The sequence below is a fragment of the Aplidium turbinatum genome, chromosome 3 (assembly GCF_918807975.1).
Source record: "Aplidium turbinatum chromosome 3, kaAplTurb1.1, whole genome shotgun sequence".
In the NCBI taxonomy this organism is placed as follows: domain Eukaryota; kingdom Metazoa; phylum Chordata; class Ascidiacea; order Aplousobranchia; family Polyclinidae; genus Aplidium; species Aplidium turbinatum.
Window position 1 is genome coordinate 24,048,045 of NC_137474.1, and position 21,908 is coordinate 24,069,952.

Sequence of the window (21,908 nt, forward strand, 5' to 3'; positions counted from 1 at the left end):
CCGGTTGACCAACAGGGCGTCTTGTGGATTGTGGAAGAGCAGCAATTATATTATATTATTTATTGATGACCCTGTTCCTGTATATATAATGCAGTAATGCACCTTTTTGCCTAAAAAAGATTATCAAGGATTGTTGGTCATCAGGCACTTCCACATTGTTGATTCTGGCCCATCTAAGAAAAAGTTTGTGCACTCCTGATGTACGGTCGCTTTCTTAAGAGAAAATCTACTTTTTTTTCTTAGTGATTTTATAATCTGTAAGTTATATAGACACTATATATAGTGCAAACAAGATGACTTCTGCTGTCAATGCATTTCAACTGGAAAATGGCACAGACATTGCAAACCGAAGAGAGCAAGTGTTGTCTCAGTATAAGGTTAGACTAGCATTTGTAGTGTTCATACTATAGTATTATATTTAGAATACATAAAGATATTATATCATTATTATGATGAATTTTATTATCATCCTTAGACCTTAGTACTAGGCTTTTTGCAAGCTAAATCCTAACAATTTTACAATACCGTATATACTCGAGCATACGTTAAGGGTGACTATACTTTTTTGCTGAAAACCGGCGCTGTTTTTGCTCTCGTACTATATGTTGACTAGCTTATTTTAGCACTGCCACTTGGTGGTTTATCTAAATCAGCTGTTCTAAATAGAGATGTACCGATATATCGGTATCGGTGATATCGGCCATTTTTTTAGTATCGGTATCGGCAAAATTTGGCCGATACTGTGGCCGATACTGAACACGTAAAAAAAGGCGTTTGCTGAGGATTTTCTACAGAAGCAAAGATATAATTTTTTTAAAGTAGTACCTAACGTCACATTGATGTAGAAAAATAACAACCTGTTCAAATTTTTGATACGTCACACTCCCATGACTTCTTGCGCGCACGTTTTAGCATTGGTTGCTTAGAGTGATTCTTTCACTTAAACAAAACATTTTGTTTCAGCAGGTTTGCGTTGTTCGATTCTTAAGTTGTGTAAAGAGACTCAATTTCTCCAATATTTATCATTTGTGTTTCTTTTTTACTCTCAGCAGAGTATAAAACTTGTAAAACTTTTTCATCCATACAACGTCATGAATTAAATTATTATATCTCAAATCGGCATAATAACGTGACATCATCTAAACATAAACGTAACAGCGAAGAGCAGGTATCATTATAAAAAAACACAAAAATGCAACGCAAATAGGCAACATCAAAAGACATATATAAATGTTCTTTGACTTGTCAGCAGCAAGTGGTGATAACTGTGGCTGTGGGAGTTTGTTGCGCAGCCTACTTACTCTGACATTGTTTAAGCTTGTTGAGTTTATTACAACGAAAGGTGGAAATTAAATCACAAACTGATAGAACCAGCTTACTAAAAACAACCAAGTTACATGGGTTTTTTATACGTTTAGCAACATAAAAACGATGCAAAATTATATATTTTTGCTACCTTGGTAGTCTTAGCCTGGCAAAAGCTTCTCAACCAAACGACAAGCGCCCTTAACATACTGATATCCAATTGAACAAACCCGAACCATCAGATGTTAAGTTGTCCATCCAATTGTGGCCATTTCAGAATTCAGCCAGAGAGTTGATTATTACTTTAAACTTTTTTTGGTAATTACACAACAAACAAGAGCAATAGCAGTGGTGGGAAGTTGCATTTTTCCTTTGTTTCGAGAAACGCAACCTTGATGATGTCATGAACAGCGAAGCTTCTGATTGGTTGATGGTTTGTGGTTCAATGGGATATCAGTATGTTAAAGTGCCTACCGCCTTTGGGTTGCACATTACTTGTCAAATAGTTTTTGTACGACTACACAAATGACTTGGTTTACATTTTACATCTTATCAATTATGATTGCTTATTTGGAGAGTTTGCGCAAACCCTTTATTAATTTTTCAGAAACCCCAATTATGATGTAATGTTTCTTCCCTTATATCCCAGTTCTCAATCACGGTGGCCTTTCATTACTAAAACCTACTATTATGACACAACATTGAGTTAGGATTGGATTCTTGAATCTTCAAGTGCCAAGGACTTCCAAATCCGTCCATTGTCACTCATAATGACGTAATAATGCCTCCTTTGGCATCTAATGTTGCCCATTTGTAGTTCCCCTTGCTGTGCTATAAATTTCCAAATTTGGTTGGTTTTGTGGCGTATTTTGGAATTTATTTATTGTAAGTGCCAAACTTGAACACAACTAATTTTGAATTTAGGGGATTTTTTGGTTTTAGACTAATTTGTCACTGTGTCAGTCGCGGTGATGCCATGGCTTGTGTTTTAGCACAAGATCTTGTGGTTTTATTTTTGATCTTGTGCTCTTGTGCTTTAAGTTTTATATACCTTATTTGCATAAAACTATTAAAAAAAGCTTTGAATTGGCATATTATGCCAATTCAAAGCTTTTTTAATAGTTTTATGCAAATAAGGTAAAACTTAGTATTTGATATAATTACTTGCAAATACCAAAGTTGCTTCTTTTTGTAACACTAAAGTATCGGCCAAAATATCGGTATCGGCCTAAAAAAGTGATATCGGTATCGGCAAAATATTGGTATTGGTACATCTCTAGTTCTAAATCTTTTCTGTTTCGCTACCCCACTTGAGTATCCTTGTCATCTCCACTACTACCCCATCTATGTTTGAGAAGAACAGCGACAATGGAATTTATTGAGTCACTAATAAACAATCAGCCAACAGAGAGTCAGAGAACGCACTGCTGTTTATGTCAAATCCCAAGAAACCGGATTAATGAGAGACATGAAACTGCTTCTCTAATCTCTACCCATCAAACAGTTGAACTGTGGGACATAAGTCAGAAGTAGTAGTGAGTAGTAGTGTGGCAGTAGTGAGGCAACACCTCAAGTCCCCATCAATAACAAGCCTGCTTTGAGATTTAATTTTCATGATTAGCATGACTGAAAACCCTGCTTCATAGCAGTGCTGAAATTTCAAAGTAAAACAACTTAAACTGCCTCAACCATCGTGGAATTACCAAGCATTGTTTGTTGCACTTTCGGTATTCTATGACATATTGTAACATCTGATCAACAAAAGTACAAAGCAGGAACATCACAATTGGCTACTGGTAAATGTGAAGTGGAATAGTCGCAAACCACTACCGGAATCAAGCCTCCAAGCTCCTTTATGTGTCTGGTAACCACTAACCAAACATGACCTTCCAGAGCTTCTTTCTGGCGACCAAAATTAACAGTCTCTGAAAAATTCCTGTTTTTAAAAATCCTTTACATGATATCATGGTTTCGCAGTCACTCAGGTAAGAACAACGCAAACAAGGCCTTGAAACATGTTTGCAGTTGCAGTTAACTCATTAGTCATTAGTGCCCGGCTGCCCGCGCGTCCTTACGAGGACGTGAAAAGTAGGTACGGCATTTTAGATTCCAAATTGCTTTCTTCAGATTGCTGATTTTTTTCATTTTTTTTCTGGGGTTAGAATAACATTATGGAGCATACTATATTTACCACACCACACCTATATTTACCACTCCTTTCTGAATTAGTCGCATGTACTGTATAATGATTTATTGTATAAATAATTGACATCACATTCTTTATAATTTTGCTCCAACTGAACTCTCTCCTCTAATCACACCTTCAATGTGCACACTCTCGGCTTGCTTTTTGCTGGAATGGATTTTTTTTGTTCTATTTCTCTCAAATCGTAGCTGAAGAACTCCCCTTAAAAAAAAAAAAAGATTTAGTCTCATGCGGTCTTTCTAAAACAAATTTGAGCAAAATTACCGAAGTCAGTTAGAAAGTTTGTGGCGCGCATTAGCGTTGCGGTTTTGAGTAGCGTAAAATAAAAAGCAGATTGTGACGAAAGCGTAAGTTCATTTGCATTGAAATTCCGTTTGGGAATTCAAGGGAGTATATATTAAATAGTTGTGGTTTTTATTTGCTGAGAAAAGAGTGAAAAATATTTCTGTGAGGGCAAGCGCGCATTAGCCACTCAGTAGACCGGCGGGCGCATTTGCCACTTTGACTATATAGTCTGTTACTAAAACAATGAAAACTATCAATACTACAAAAAAGTGCTCAATGCTAAGCAAAAAAGCAAGCAGAGCAAATTAAATCAAATATAGTTATTACTATCTGAAGCCTTTACAAATTGTTTCACCTAACGGATCATCAGAAGGTCTGTAAATAGTCTGTTACTATATTATTAGTCTGTCATAGTCTGTTACTATATTATTACGAAATACTAACTGGTCTACATACTGGTCAACAATTGATCTTGCTGTTTGATACGCGTCAGTCGCGTCATTGGTCTCCCAGTTATCTGGGTCTATCTCCAAAAATGACAAATTCAGAGCCTTAAATAATCGGTTTGTATTTGATGTAACAAAATCTTCCCAATTTTTGTCTGCAATTTATTGGGTCCACGTCTATTAGGCGCTGACAGTTAGGCGCTGGTCTAACAGGCGCGCACACTGTGGCGTCGGGATATTTAGGTGCGGAGCACTGTGGCGCCCGGTCATTTAGGTGCTATTCCTAGTAAAGTCTGCAGATTGTATCAGCTTGGCAGGTAGGGGCGTAGGGCAATGCTTTTCACACAAAATATTATATGGAACAGAAAAATATGTTGTTTTGTTAATGCGTGTGCGTTGTTGGTCATGGCTTCACTGAGTGAAGTTGCTTAAACCGGCAATGCTTTTTCACACAAAATGTTAAATTGAACAGAAAAATATGTCATGGCTTCCGTGAGTGAAGCTGCTTAAACCGGCAATGCGTTTTCACACAAAATATTATATTAAACAGAAAAATATATGGGTGAAGCTGCTTGAACCGGCAATGATTTTCACACAAAATATTATATTATTACCGTAGCCAAAAAAGGACAGGCAAAGACTATGGATCTGCCATGATTTACGACGTAGGAATACTTCCGTAGGATTACTTCCAATAATGTTCGGAAGCTTAAATAATTTATTGATAAAGCTTTCACCAACGCAAACCTGGACTAACAACAAATAAAACAATAATAAATCAATAAAACAACAATATATTTTTCTGTTCAATATAACATTTTATGTGAAAAGCATTGCCGGTTTAAGCAGCTTCACTCACGGAAGCCATGATATAATTTTCTGGCAAGCTGCCAAGCTGTTACAATCTACAGACTTTACTAGGAATAGCACCTAAATGACCGGGCGCCACAGTGCTCCGCACCTAAATATCCAGACGCCACAGTGTGCGCGCCTATTAGACCAGCGCCTAATTGTCAGCGCCTAAAAGACTTGCTCCCAATTTATTTGTGTCCAATTACAGATTTTTTACTAGGCTCTACTCCTTTGTCACATGTCTTTATTGCAGTCACCATCTTTCGTTTATTGTCTGATACAGAAATATCAAAGAATGCCAACGCGATAAGCTCCTCTCCCAGGTACAACAAATGACGCAACATCTTGTTCACTGTGGCCGTCACCATCTCTGAATTAATATCCATGTACTGATTGAATTGTTTTAGAAATGCGAGATCCTGAGATGGTGCAAGAATCGGCTATGGGGCGACAAAGTAAGCTTTCATGTACACTCTCACAACAAACACACATATATTGCACAAAGCGACATTTTCCGTTTTAGTCAACGTGTACTGTTTTCGGTACATCCGAACTTATCGACATCCACCTGGTACAATGAAGGGCACCAGGAGCCATGATTTTGATGCCACGAAGGGGAACTCCAGCCATGAATATGATGGTCAACTCAAGGAGCTCTCTGTAGTCGTCACGATGTTGCTGTATTAACAATTGTTCATTAATAGCGAAGGTTATTATGTCATCTGCTACGTCTGTCACATGCTTTAAAGTGTCGTCGTCAGTTCTCGCACATTGTACATGTACATCATCTTTGGCAATGAATGACCATTGTATTTGAAAATGCTTGAAGAGTAGAATGTCCGTACTAGTCGAGGGACCCATCGCGCATGGAAATATTGCCTCAAGAACTATCTTGTGAATATGATGACGGCAGGCCAGATACAACAAGTCTGTGCCCAATTTCTGTTCAAGCAATATACACGCGCCCAAACGACATCCTGTGTTGGAACTAGTAGTATCGAAGCACATCACTGCAACACTATCCGATATACCCCAGTCATCTATTGTTTCCTTCAATGTTGTAGCCATTACTTCGCCTGTGCCTGCTCTGAGTTTCCTATAGTTGATTCTTCGTCGTATTAGCTGTTCTTCCGGACTATATGTTTGGGCATGATGTCATCAGCCACTTGACAGTCTCGTCATCCAGGGCTATCAGTCCAAGCGTTCCATGTGGTGGTTGATGGATTTGGCAGTCATGGACGACATGGTCTACTGTCTGGTCTGTGGCGCCACACTCGCATCCCGGTGAGGGAGCCAGGCCCCATCTGCGCATGTCTGAACGAAAGCGACAGATGTCAATAGTTGATTGACATCTGCACTGTCAAGTTTTCTTTTCCAGTAATATCGCATAAAATTTTCCCATCCCAATCAATGACACGGATGGCGCAAAGTCATCTTTCAACTTGCTTGCGCCATTGTTTTCTGAATTCAATTCTTTTGCGACAAATCGTTGAGCGGCAGCATACCACATCTTCCAAATTTTTTCCTAGACTTTTAACTGTAACTTTTAACTTTAGCTGTAACCACAATATTCGTTGCACTACGCTCACTGACTTTTGTATGATCAAATACTGTAGCTGGATCAGGACTTAAAATAGTTTGACGTCTCTTCTGCTTGGATTGAGTTATTTCATACGTCGTACTGGTACATGTGCTGTCCTCCTCGCTGTTTTCGGAATCTTGTAAAAGCGAACTCTGGCTATCTTCTTGCTGTTGCATACTTTCTTTAGTGAAGAGTGCTTTTGGGCACATTTGCGTTTAGCTGTTCGTTCTTCTTTACTTGTTAATGTAACATCAACTGAACCCATATAGCACATTTGTACATGTAGTTCTTTTTCTGTCTTCTAAAATTGTTATTGAATGTCAAATTTAGTATCTGAACACAAGTATACAAAGTCGCACATTTTGTATATGAAGAGCCCATTTCCAAAACCACTTACATCCACTTTCGGTGATTTTGAGAAAACCACGAAAAACGTTTATGACAGTTTCGCTTTGTGAATGTAATGTGCTTTTGATTTCTGACGATGTATAACTTACCTAGCCTACTGAATTGAGACATGACCTTTGCCCAGATCTAACGAATATTGGAGGGCTTAGAATCGCCTTTTTATAAAATTAGAAATGTGGATATAAGTGGTTTTGGAAATAAACTGGAGAATAAAAATTACCAGAATGAAAGAAACCAATTTGTTTATTCACCAAACCAACGAAAGTAATCACAAAACAAACAAAATCAAAAAACAAAGAGTTTTTTGTAATAAAAATGTCACATTTGTGATCTTCTACCACCTATCTTCATTTGAAATTCGAATGGCATTATCACAGTCGCTCTCATTTGCTTCACTTCGAATTGTTTCACATCCAGCCTGGTAAAAACATAGTATTGTTTAGCAAAACTAAGCAAATTTTTTTATTTTGTTTAGCAAAACCGTTTTAAACAAAGAAAAACACAGCTGTAAAGCTCAAGTACTAAGCACCGTTGGTAACTGCAACAGTAGGCTACAACACTGTTTATCAGTGTTGCCAGATAGTGCATGGTTAAAACTGCTAAACAAATTTCAAATTTTGCCAAATTGACTGCCAAGTACCAACTCTCCAAAAAAATTTGCGAAAATTCTGCCAACTCAAATTTTTACTACCAAACAATGTAAAATTCTGCTAAATTTCTCGAATTTGGCAGTAAAATTTGCCAAATGGTAACACTGCTGCTTATCACGAAATGATGAGAAAAATAGTTCAACGATCACCGATATGTGACATGACACAACTGCTTAATATAATTGGTTTATGTGGATGCAAATGGTTTTGGAAACAAAGTGTGATGGTGCGTAAGTGGTTTTGGGAACAAATGCAATTTTTAGTGTCGAGTTTGAAGCAGATAGAAAAGATTGTAGGAAGAAAGGAATTGATAGTAGGTACCTATGGTAATATTCGACCTAATGACAGTCTAAACCAGGGTTGAGAAAAACCCGGGTTTTTTTAAAAAAGCCCAACTCGCCCGGGTTTTTTTAAAAAAACCCGGGTTTTTTTGGGTTTTATTGTTTTTTTTTTAAAAAAGATGCAAAAAAAGTAGATTCATGCTTATTTCACCTCAAAACTACTTTTTACGAGTGAAGTGCCTTTCACTCACAGTACATGCTTGCATAACTCAATAAAATAATGCACTAGGGCTGTTGTTGCTTGAATGTTGCATCATCCATTAGTTTCAAGATCAAGTTGGATGTTGCATCATCCACTGATTTCTATACCAAGTTGATGCTACCGTGGTAGAAATCACATTATTGCATCATTTGTTTAGATTTGAAGGCAAGGAGCATTTATGCCATCATGTTTAAATATTTTTTATCATTTATATATATATTATATATAGTATTGGATGAGCAATTGAGCGATTGCGTGGCCAATTAGGCAAATGCTCTGAAACAGCCATGCGTTAGAATCCAGAATCTGTAATTGGTAAATAGCCTCCTAAATTGCATTTCACATCATATATACAGACTACAGTAGAGTAGTACTTTCACCAATTTAACTATAAGGCCTTCTTGCATAAATGAGTTTTAGTGTAGTATACACAAAGTGACATTACTTGATTTTTGTGTACTGTGCAATATCCACTACGTTTTCAGTTTATTCTTGGAAATTACTTCACAATCACATCCTTAAGTCCTAATTTAAAGTTTGTTGTAAGTGCCTTGTTGTGTTTTTGTAATTTTTTTTAATTTTCCAATAAAAACTGGACAAATATGATGCTCTGGGTTTTTTTATGGTTTTTTTTGGGTTTTTTTAAGTTGGTTTTATTAAAAAAACCCACCCGGTTTTTTTTGGGTCGGGTAGAATACCAACAACCCTGGTCTAAACCCAAGTTTGGTAAAAGTGACGCCTACGTGGATTTGGAATTAGGCTCTTCATATGTAGACTAGTTAGTATAATTCGTAATTCAGACATATGAGTTGATAAACAGACTATAGAGTAATTAATTATCAAACTGTATTTTTCTTGCAATATACCATGGCACTGTATCATATCATATCTGTATCATCCTTCTCGAAACGTTAAAATAGGGGCAAACAACACAACTTTGAACCCCGGTAGCAACCTCTAAATATCAACCAATTTTTATGAAAATTCACATATGTCATTTTCGGGTCTGCTACTATTCGGTGAGTCCGATTTGGTGAGTTCCTAACCTCTAACCCTAACTCCTAACCCTAAAACGGCAATGATAATTAGGCTACGGTACCCAATAATATAAAAAAAAAAATTGAAAAAATTACCGAATAGGGATCGGACTCACCAAATCAGACTCACCGAATCAGACTCACCGAATCAGACTCACCGAATCGAACTCACCGAATCGGACTCACCGAAACGGGCCATTCCGGTCATTTTCTCATCAATGGTAACAATATTTTAGGGTGAGACCATTAACATTTACAACATTTTTTTGTTTGGACCACCCTACCGGTATGGTCAGCGAAACACAATGCTTGCTGCTCTATAGTGAGTAGTCAGGTAGTGCTGACACCAGGAAGATCGCTCCTTCTCAACTTTACGTTTGTTGTTGCAATGACATAATTTGCATGGCAGTTTTTATTGCACATTTTGCTGACCTAGTTTTGTTTGAAATTATTGGCTAGATGTTTCTTTCAAGGCAACGTTTTTCCAGCTGTTTCAATAATGTCAAACTCTCACTTGGCAAATGCTACTTTTTACTGGTGCCACTCTATGAACTCAAAAAGTAAAAATGTATATATATATCAAAATTTTTGCAAATAAGTTTAGCAACAGAGGTTGTGCAATGCTTGGGCCAAAACGTTAGTTTAGGACTTTTTTTTTCATGCAATGGATGTGTAGATTGCAAATAACTTTTGCATGATTTGTGGCAAACTATTTTATATGGGAAGCCTCTATTGTAGTGGTAAGGCAGGTTTAAATGAATGACATGTTTAAAGATGGATATAAAATTGCCTTCCTCACATTCCAAATCCAGTAGATTTGCCATTAATTCAAATTCTTTTTGTTTTCTTAAGGCATTCAAAGACACATTGGTGTCTCGTCGTTTTGAACTGAACAATATTCTTCGTCTGCAACACTTTTATCGTGATGCTGATGAGTTGGAGCGATGGATTGCTGACAGGATGCAACGTGCTGTTGACCACAGTTGGAACAATTCTACTAACCTTGAGGTTAGAATTAATGATATATGAATCTAGATTTTTTTGTTGTTGCAGTATTTTGGTCATTTGTTCGTTTTGCGTAAAAGGTTTCTGTCATTTTAAATTTAATTTGGTCATTTTTCTGCCATTCAAATCTTTTTTCTAGCTGTTTATTGTGCTAGTCTAAAAAGCCCTAAAAATGCTTATCCATACAGCAAAATCTGGCTTTTGTGTCAAAAAACGTTGAATTAATGTAAAAAAAAAACGGATTTTGCTAGCTAATTATAATATTATACAATATACATAACTACTGCAGGCACAAAAATAAGTTTCACTGGGAAACGTTTTTTTCTGTTGTTTTACCCAAACTTTGCAGTGAATGTTTTCTTGTTTTGTCCAATGTCCATGCAAACCAGCGAAGATTACTTTTGTAACAATAGCTACACAAATGGTTTATTGCATGAAAAGTCACAAAAACAATTTAAAACGAAAATAAACGCAGAAAATACCTGCTTGAATAATAAAACACCTACTTAAAATCTTCTCTAATAATATTTAAAGTAAATAGCTCATAAATAATTTCATCTTTCATGCTGTGGCCTGGTCATTTCAAACTATCAAACCAACGTGTAAACTGCTGCAATTACCATATTTGTAGTTCATATTGAAAATTAAATCAAATATAGTTATTACTATCTAAACTCTTGACAGCCTGTTTCACCTAAAAGAAGGATCATCAGAAGGTCCTTATTCAAATAGAATTTAGAGATTCTATTTGAAGATTTAGAATTTAGATTTAGAGATTTTTGTTTTGATTTAGGTTTTGAGATTTAGATTTAGAAGAAGAAGATTCTATTTTAGAGATTCTAGGTGAAACAGGCTGTCAAGGGTTTAGATAGTAATAACTATATTTGATTTAATTCGCTCTGCCTTGCTTTTTGCTTGGCATTGAGCACTTTTTGTAGTATCAATAGTTTTCATTATTTAAGTAGTTGAGAAGATGTAAGAATTTTTTAATGAAATCAGTGACTCTCGAAAGCATATTAAAGCCCCTTCCCAGCATTGCGTTTTTTACCATTTGCATCAGCAAAAAATATTCAATGGTACAAAATTGGAAAATTTTGTGTCATGTATTCTTCTTCTCTCGTATTGTCGCTATATGTCAGGGCATCCGTTGGTTAGCCACTGCCTGGTGTCGTCATCGATGGAAATTAGGCCTTCCATACCATGGGGTGGTCTATATAGCCGGCAATCCTTGATAATGTGGGCTGTCGTCTGCATTTCGCCACACTCACAAGCAGCACTCTCTGCCTTCCATACCATGGGGTGGTCTATATAGCCGGCAATCCTTGATAATGTGGGCTGTCGTCTGCATTTCGCCACACTCACAAGCAGCACTCTCTGCCAAGCCCCAGCGCAACATGTCTGCGCCATAGCGTCCAACACCAGTGAGCAAACGGTTACGCCTTGATGAGGCAAGTCTAGAGAGGCCATGTCCCAGCTGGTTCTAGGACGGGGATCTGAATACTTGTCGAAGTGGGGACGTGCTGCTTGACCATTGTTCACACCACGCCGCGTGGCACCACTGTTTGCTAGGGCTTCCACCAGAGGCTGCCAGAAGGTCTTGTGTGACGGGTCTGCTACTATTCGGCGAGTCCGATTCGGCGAGTCCGATTCGACTAGTCCGATTCGGCGAGTTCCCTATTCGGCGAGAGCCTTTTTCGGCGAGTGCCCTATTCGGCGAGTTTTTGAAATTTGTGAAAGGAAATTATCGGATACCGTAGCCTAATTACAATTGCCGTTTTTACATCGTTTTAACGTCGCTAAACGTTGAAATCGTGCAGAAAGGAATAAAAATAAAATGTTTAAACTATTAAATTACAATTCGTCATGTCAGTTTAGTTGTTTTTATTTCTGACCATCATATGAAAAACAATACACGTCAACATAGCAAAGGGGTAGAAAAAGGTAGAAGCGACAACACACGAACGTTGAAACGTGCTTGTGACCGAAGTAAGTTATTGAGTTGAAAGAAACATACGCGCCGACTTCCGGGGGGCGGCGCCCCCCGTAAATTTATGGTTGAAGGGCAACAAAAATGGTGATGACAAGTGGTGTTTCAAAGATAAAACACTTCGTGAAAGAGATTTAGATAATTTAAACGGACTTAAAGAATGCCGAAAGCAAGAAAAGCCTACGTTGCTCTTGCCCGCAAAACAGCAGCTGATCGCATGGCTTTCTCATACGGTATGGAAGTTTCAAAGTAGATGGTAGAGTAACTTTCACTGCTGGAATAGTCACGTAACTATTCACTGCAATATTAAGTAAACCAGCTAAATTAGACGCGCTATTTTCAACGAGGTCTTCCCGCTGTGAGACAATTATGATTCAACAGAACGCATTGTTTTCTTCGCAATGTGTGAGAATTAAATCGAAAACCGATAAAAGAAAAGGTGTTTAATGGTCTTGGTCGCAGATATTGCCTGCATTAACGACGTCTCTTACCGCTATTATCACCTAGCTAACCTGACATCATTGTTTTATGCGACCGCTAAGGTTTGACATCGACTTCAACGATCATGGAATGTTACGTTATAATAAGAACGATTATATCCTACACGCAAAAATAAAAAAAATGATCTTCTCTTTCTGTTTTGTCTCGTGAGCTTTGCATATTGCTCAACAAGTGCATAAAGTTTAGAATTGACAAGAAATCATTGAATTTGAAAATTAAGTTTGAATCACTGCAAATAAACGTATTCAAAAGTTTTACTTAGGCCGACGCGATTTCACACTCCGTAATCTACGTCGACAATGATTTTTAGTGCGTTCATTTTGAAAATTGCCGAGCTGGAGACAACAGCTTGTCCCGTGTTAGTTGAACTTGTCTTTTTGAGGTGAAAATCACGTGGGAACATCTCGACCTTTACTCGAGTATAGCCTACTGTATTCAATAAAAGACTATAAAGACTTTCGATAAAAAACATCTCGCCGTTGTCAACGCTTTGAAAGTAATTAGCGAAACGAGGTTAATAAAACTGATAGCGGGTTTTCACTCTGCTTGAGATCATGATTTTTGCGTTTTATTTCGATAACTTCACTGTCTTGATCGTTGTTATTCACTCGCACGAAAAGGAAATGAATCGGCTTGTTTTCCAACAGTTCCAATTATGAGCTAACAATATCAAAATTTTTACGACTAGGCGTACTGCATGCGTAAAACTAATCCTTTCAAGCAGCGCTTCTAATAAATACGGTTTGCGACCTATTTGTTAATATCGGAATGGCCCGTTTCGGCGAGTCCGATTCGGCGAGTCCGATTCGACTAATCCGATTCGGCGAGTTCCCTATTCGGCGAGAGCCTTTTTCGGCGAGTGCCCTATTCGGCGAGTTTTTGAAATTTTTAAAATGAAATTATCGGGTACCGTAGCCTAATTACAATTGCCGTTTTTACATCGTTTTAACATCGCTAAACGTTTAAATCGTGCAGAAAGGAATAAAAATAAAATGTTTGAACTATTAAATTAAAATTCGTCATGTCAGTTCAGTTATTTTTATTTTTGACCATCATATCAAAAACAATACACGTCAACATAGCAAAGGTCGAGAAAAAGGTAGAAGCGACAAAACGCGAAGTTAAAACGTGCTTGTGACCGAAGTAAGTTATTGAGTTGAAAGAAATTTGGCACGGTCGCAACACCTTCAGAAAAATTTAAGATATGAAGGGAAAATAAAACAAAGACAATGTTACAAAAAAAATCATGTTTATGTCTATAAGTTAGTACTTTTGAATAGTTAAAATGATTAGTTTGGATCAACAAATGTGTGACCTACAGCTTAGATTGAAAGGAAATTATCGGGTACCGTAGCCTAGTTATCCCGACCAGCAAAAATTTGTTCCAAGAACCCAGTTAGCCTAACAGTTCATTTTTACATTGTAGTAACAGAATAAAAAGGCTAACCAAATGTGTGGCCTATCGTTTTAACGTCGCTAAACGTTGAAATCGTGTAGAAAAGAGAACTTTGCTGACTAAGATACGTTGAAACTGAAAAACATTCACAGAAGCCCTACGATACGTTGCATTTTTAAGATAATGTATTCAGACGTTGAATCAATGTACAAATGAAATGTTATGCTAAATGGGTTCTTGGAACAATTCGAAAGGCTTCTGTGAATGTTTCTCAGCTTCAACGTATCCTAGTCAGCAAAGTTCTCTTTTCTACACGATTTCAACATTTAGCGACGTTAAAACGATGTAAAAACGGCAATTTTTGCTGGTCGGGATAACTGGGCTACGGCATCCGATAATTTCCTTTAACAAATTTCAAAAACTCGCCGAATAGGGCACTCGCCGAAAAAGGCTCTCGCCGAATAGGGAACTCGCCGAATCGGACTAGTCGAATCGGACTCGCCGAATCGGACTCGCCGAATAGTAGCAGACCCTGTTAATATAAACAAGACAGTAAGCTTAATTAAAGACTATTTTAATTGAGTAAAATAGCGTTATGGTTATGACGTCATCACCTTTCTCGCCCCCCAAGGTTTTTTGAAAAGTTGGCGCCTATGGAAAGAAATTTGGCACGGTCGCAACACCTTCAGAAAAATTTAAGATATGAAGGGAAAATAAAATAAAGAAAATGTTACAAAAAAATATAAAATAAATTTTGTTTATGTCTATAAGTTAGTACTTTTGAATAGTTAAAATGATTAGTTTGGATCAACAAATGTGTGGCCTACAGCTTGGATTGAAAGGAAATTATCGGGTACCGTAGCCTAGTTATCTCGACCAGCAAAAATTTGTTCCAAGAACACAGTTCATTTTTACATTGTAGTAACAGAATGAAAAGGCTAACCAAATGTGTGGCCTATCGTGTTAACGTCGCTAAACGTTGAAATCGTGTAGAAAAGGGAGCTTTTGCTGACTAGGATACTTTGAAACTGAGAAACATTCACAGAAGCCTTTCGATTTGTTCCAAGAACCCAGTTAGCCTAACAGTTCATTTTTACATTGTAGTAACAGAATAAAAAGGCTAACCAAATGTGTGGCTTACTGTAGGCCGCCTACAGCTTGGATTGAAAGGAAATTATCGGGTGCCGTAGCCCAGTTATCCCGACCAGCAAAAATTCACAGAAGCCTTTCGAATTGTTCCAAGAACCCATTTAGCATAACATTTCATTTGTACATTGATTCAACGTCTGAATACATTATCTTAAAAATGCAACGTATCGTAGGGCTTCTGTGAATGTTTTTCAGTTTCAACGTATCCTAGTCAGCAAAGTTCTCTTTTCTACACGATTTCAACGTTTAGCGACGTTAAAACGATAGGCCACACATTTGGTTAACCTTTTTATTCTGTTACTACAATGTAAAAATGAACTGTTAGGCTAACTGGGTTCTTGGAACAAATTTTTGCTAGTCGGGATAACTAGGCTACGGTACCCGATAATTTCCTTTCAATCTAAGCTGTGGGTCACACATTTGTTGATCCAAACTAATCATTTTAACTATTCAAAAGTACTAACTTATAGACATAAACATGATGTTTTTTGTAACATTGTCTTTGGTTTATTTTCCCTTCATATCTTAAATTTTTCTGAAGGTGTTGCGACCGTGCCAAATTTCTTTCAACTCAATAACTTACTTCGGTCACAAGCACGTTTTAACTTCGCGTTTTGTCGCTTCTACCTTTTTCTCGACCTTTGCTATGTTGACGTGTATTGTTTTTGATATGATGGTCAAAAATAAAAATAACTGAACTGACATGACGAATTTTAGTTTAATAGTTCAAACATTTTATTTTTATTCCTTTCTGCACGATTTCAACGTTTAGCGACGTCAAAACGATGTAAAAACGGCAATTGTAATTAGGCTACGGTACCCGATAATTTCATTTTAAAAATTTCAAAAACTCGCCGAATAGGGCACTCGCCGAAAAAGGCTCTCGCCGAATAGGGAACTCGCCGAATCGGACTAGTCAAATCGGACTCGCCGAATCGGACTCGCCGAAACGGGCCATTCCGTGTGCAACGCGTACAATATTGTCATGTATTGTAGTTATTAGATAGGCTATTGGTTAGATGTTGTTTATGCAGCTTGGGAAAGAAGTTGATACGATTGTTTCTAATGTAGAAAGTCATTAAGAATTGTCAGCAGCGACGACTTTTTCAAGGTCCTTTTAACTTCATTGCGTCCAGATTGTAGTTTTTTTTTCTGTAATGAATGTGGGTGACAGTTATACCTGAACCAAAAGCATGGAAATAATTTAAAAACAACAATTAATTTAAAAATTGACACAAACTTCAAACATCGTTCATCATCCTTCTGAAGACCATTAAACACTTAAACAGATGCAAATAGCTCAGCTATAATTTCATTCATGACGTCGTATGGATGAAAAACTTTTATATACAAGTTTTATACTCTGCTGAGAGTAAAAAAAGAAGCACAAATGAAATGTAAAATATTGGAGAAATTGAGTCTCCTCCACAACTTAAGAATCGAACAATGCAAGACTGCTGAGAAAAAAACGTTTTGTTTGAGTGAAAGAATCACTGCAAGCAACCAATGCCAAAAGGTGCGCATTAGGGCAGGTCGATTTTAAAATTTGATATGGAATAAAGTACCGGTAGTTGCCAATAAGTGAAAAACATCTTTCGCAAGTAAAAAAAATAAGTAAAGTGCAACGATCGCTTGCGGAAATACGATTAAATTCTTAAAAGTTGCTCCCCGCGTTTTTTTTGAAAAGCGCGAATATGTAGCGCCGTTAGCGGAAGTCGTCATAACAGCCGCAAACGCGCGATGACTTTCTCCATACTTTATAGATGATGTAGGCCTACCTAATCACAGTAAGTTAGCGGAATTTTATAAGAATAGGAGACCTGAACAGTGAAAAAGTTGTTGTTTAGCTCGAATTGAAATTAAGCACTTAATTCAGTGATAGACTGTAGGTCTAGTGCTTGTTATAAGCCTGACGCGTCTCTATATATTTAGGCTATTCATTAGCTTGAGTACCGTAACCTAATCAGCTTATCATTACAGGATTGGAGATGTGCTTCTTACATGAATATAATAGATCGTTTTTGAGCAATGATTTGACAAGCCAGTGAATCAGTTGATCTAAATAAATTTTTTTTTTAATCTTATTTAATTTCAGCTAGTATGTGATAAACTTTCTTGTTTACAAACTCTTATTGAAATATGCCAAAAGAAAATCCGCGTCCAACACGACAAAGTGAACAGCATCATGGAAGAGGCCCTTGCGAGCTTGCTAAAACGGAACCTAGCACTTATAAACAACTAATTCAATATTATTACCACCTTAACAATGCTAAAATTAAAAGAAATATTTGGGGTATTGTTTTGCGCATCAGCGAGGATTTAATTAGTAGCCTATCTGGCAGGCAGTAAGCTAAATCCTCGCCTACGTTTGATGTCTGACAAAGCCATCAACAGAAAAATTAAAGATTTAGTGAAATTGGTTAAGAATATAAACTGCATACACGCAAAAGGCTCAGCAAAAGCTAATCTGGACATGTATTTGTTCGCTGGAAGTTGTGGCATGCAGGGATACTCGAGTCAACTGCAAGCTATTGGATTGCAAGAAAGAGCACATTCTCTGTGGATTCTCTGCAAATGCCAAAATTCCATTGGAAGAAAAAGTTAATCTGATAGATTAAACGCTAAAAATTGGTCCTAAAGGTATCTTTCAAATGTTATTGATTGATCGATCAGCAGTTTCTAAAGCACAAAATAATGAAGAATGGCTACAAAAACTTCCCCATGACTTCCACGAGGAGGAAGGCGACATACCTGGACCATCAGAATTACCCGAATGGATAAGTAGCTCAAGCACGTCAGGTTCGGCGTCAGACAAGGTAAGCACGATTTATTTAGTGGATTGAAAGTGATATGTTACATAATATGAATTGGTACCACAATGAAAAAATCAACACGTGCATCATATTGATGTTTTTTAATAAGCTCAGTCTCAGTGCACAAAGAGTATAAGTAACCTAAAAATTTACATACCGAAACTACGGTATTTTACCTTTGTTTGCCATAAATCCCTGATGTTTGAATGTTTATAATTTAGGCCGGTAACATTTGAGTTGTATCACAGATTTATTATTACCGTAAGTTACTTTTTTTTTAATGTCATCATGTTTTATTTTAGGACAAGCAAGAGTGCCGGCCTGCAAATACAGCACCGTAAAATTTCCTTTTTTCCGTTTAGAGCTTGTGAGGAGTGACTGTATCATTGCTTGGCAATGCATTATTACATGACATAAAACATCTTTTGAGACCGGAAATTGATCTCCGTCACATTTTAATGAATAAGTCCAAACTGGATCGAGCCAAAGCAAAAACCAAAGTTATCGGCGAAAAATTACAGACAGCAGCAAAATCTGAACTGATTTTTTCTTGGCGTGGATAGTAAAAATTTTAGCAGTCGCTAACTTATTTTTGTATTTTTCTAGCGAGCACAGGGCAGCAAAAAAGATTCCATTAGTCAACTGGAATGCAAACGAGTGGCAAGAGTTAATTGATATCAGCGATCTTGAAAGCCCAAACCCACCACTGACACAGGAAGTTTCAAATTAGGACCTTCAATCATTCGTTGACAACGATTGAAAACTGAACATTTCTGATGGACCTTCACATTCGCAAAGTGTGGAGAGATGCGTAAAACTGGTTTCGGAAGCTTCGCAAGTTTCCTACGGTTTCGAAAATCGTCACAAAACTATTGTTGCCAAAGCTCTCAGTAGAAATACGCGCCGGCCGTTTCCGTCTTAAGGTCATTATCGTCACTCTTACGACGACTTGCAGTCCGAGCTGTAGTAGCTCAGTAGCCTAACCAACTTTCACTCACTGTAGTTCGCGTATATACTGAATATTTGTTTCATTTTTATTAATTTTTTACTTCGAAGAGTACGCCTGAACATAAAAGTTTTCATTTTGAGTTCCCGAAGGATTGAGTCAAAGCAGTTTAAACGAAAAATAAGCAGCCATTTTTGAAGTTGGTTTTGCGCCATCTAGCGGTAATGCAATTTTCTTTCAAATATTGAAAAAAATTCAAATCAATTTCCGCAACCCGTTTCTCATCCGATATGGCTGATATTTCACAGAAGTGAGTTTTTTAACTAAATCTAACTACCGTTACATTATTCACTTTAATATTCCAAAAAAAGTATAAATCCGACCTGCCCTAGTGCGCATATGGATGAAAAAGTTTTACAAGTTTTATACTCTGCTGAGAGTAAAAAAGAAACACAAATGATAAATATTGGAGAAATTGGGTCTCCTTCACAACTTCAGAATCAAACAATGCAAAACTGCTGAAACAAAATGTTTTGTTTGAGTGAAAGAATCACTGCAAGCAACCAATGCCAAAAGGTGTGCGCAAGAAGTCATGGGAGTGTGAGGTATCAAAAATTTGAACAGTGTTGTTATTTTTCTACATCAATATGACGTTAGTTATTACTTCAAAACAATCTATATTTTTGCGTTCTGTAGAAAATCCGCTGTAAACGCCTTTTTTTACATGTTTAGTCATAGGCGCCGACTTTTCATAAAACTTTTCGATTAGTTTTACGCATGCAGTACGCCTAGTCGTAAAAATTTTGATATTGTTAGCTCATAATTGAAACAGTTGGAAAACAAGCAGATTCATTTCCTTTTTGTGCGAGTGAATAACAAGGATCAAGACAGTGCAGTTATCGAAATAAAGCACAAAAAATCATGATCTCAAGCAGATTGGAAACCAGCTTTCAGTTTTATTAACCTTGTTTTGCTCATTTTGCTATTTACTTACCTTCAAAGCGTTAACAACGGCAAAGTGTTTTCTCTTCTGTTTTTTTATCGAAAGTCTTTATAGTCTTTTATCGAATACCGTATACATTCAAGTATAGGTTGAGATGTTCGCAAGTGAATTTCACCTCAAAAAGACAGGTTCAACTTATACACGGGACAAGCTGTTGTCTCCAGCTCGGCAATTTTACAAAATGAACGCATTGCGGCTGCGGCAAAGTCATTGCCGACGTAGATTACAGAGTGTGAAATGTTGTCGGCCGAAGTAAAAGTTTTGAATACAGACGAAATCGGTTAATAGTATACTGCTTAAACGTATCAATCGTTTATTTGAATCAAAACCTGAAATCCCAAACCAAATATAATCTAATGTTAAGTAAAAACATCGGTTAAGCGTATACCGCTTAAAAGAATAAGTCGGATAAAAGCATCAGGATTTGCTTCTAGTTTGCCTATTTCATTCATTTAATCGTATAATTGTACCCATTAGCGAAAAGAGAATGTCTCTTTTTTGCTTCGCATAATTGTCTGCAATGTTCAAAGGCAAAATGAAGCAAAGATGAGACAGACGCAAGCGATCAAAACAAAGACAAGTGTCTGTAATCCCAGGCCATAATCTTATGTGCTAGACATCGCACTACAAAGAACCAATTTTCGCACAGCTGGGCTTCATTAAAACAGAAGAGCACACAAAAGGAATAATCACACTTCCCAATAAAGAAGTTTAAATGCTTTTGATGTCATCGGTCGGCGACTAGCCTTGCAAGGAAAGGACACGGACAAATTATTTCGGCTTGAGAGGGAAGTGTTAAAAAGAATGTCTAAAAGTTTAAACCAGAAAACTGTGGAGAATTTTTTTTTAAATTGCTGAAAAAAAGTAGCCTATTGTTGTGAAATGCAGTGCGTAATTTCATTTGTTGCAGTATTGTTCAGTTGAAGAACATTGCAAATTAATTATTTTACCAGACATGGCAAAACACTTGAAAAAAAAACCTTTGCGATTTCAAAACAAACAATGAGTGTGAGCTGTGTTTTTCCACCATACCACTATTTTCGTAGGCCCTTTTCCATACTCAAAACTACACAGCTGGTACAGAGCTAAAAATAGCCCGCTTAAATCAAAATCTTCAACGTCAAAGTTCGCGTTGTGACGTCACAGAGATCGGTGATATGAAAGATTGCCGATTTGCAGTCCGATTGCTGCAGTTTGCAGAAAAATGCTTTGATGGTTCTCCCAGTCAGCAAAGCTGATCTTTTTTACATTGTTTCAACGTCTGCAGACAATAAATCAATGTAAAAAAGACCAGTTTTGCTGGCTGGGACATACAGCGTAGTGGTATGTTAACACAGCACTAGGAAATTCTTTAAAGTTTAACCAGAATTGTAAACAGTTGTAGGAAGTATCAGTGGTAATGTGCGTTGCAGCCTAGTCAGCACAGACATCTTCTCAACATTACGCCCATTCACAATAAACCTTTTTTTAGTAAATTGGTTAAACGAATCAATCGTATAATCGTATCAAAATGTCTGGCAAATAGGTGATTCGATTAACCGATTTCGTCTGTATTGTTACTGCAATGTAAACTACCAAGCAAACACACGAGTGTGAATTAACGATAGTGACACAAACGAAACTAATTTTTTCAATAAATCTAGCAAATTTTTAATAGGTCTGTGGCCCACCAGTGAGCTATGACCCACTGGTTTATATATCTGTACATCTCAAGTTTGATAGGAACTACAGTTTCTTTTAGCAAATCTTTTTTTTGTACATTCTGACTACGCAATGTACGCAATTCAAAAACTT

The 21,908-nt window shown here is 37.1% G+C and overlaps 1 protein-coding gene across 4 annotated transcripts in view; it reads left to right on the forward strand.

Annotated features, from left to right (window-relative positions):
- The first annotated feature begins 241 nt into the window (after positions 1 to 241).
- LOC145767323 (spectrin alpha chain, non-erythrocytic 1-like) overlaps positions 242 to 21,908 on the forward strand; it is a 203,849-nt gene continuing 182,182 nt past the window's right edge. For all 4 annotated transcript variants that reach the window (XM_082579123.1, XM_082579120.1, XM_082579121.1 and 1 more), the window contains exons 1-2: positions 242 to 377; positions 10,167 to 10,322. In XM_082579123.1, coding sequence (XP_082435249.1) covers positions 294 to 377; positions 10,167 to 10,322 — 240 coding nt within the window. In that variant the 5' untranslated portion in view covers positions 242 to 293. The remainder of the gene's footprint in view (positions 378 to 10,166; positions 10,323 to 21,908) is intronic.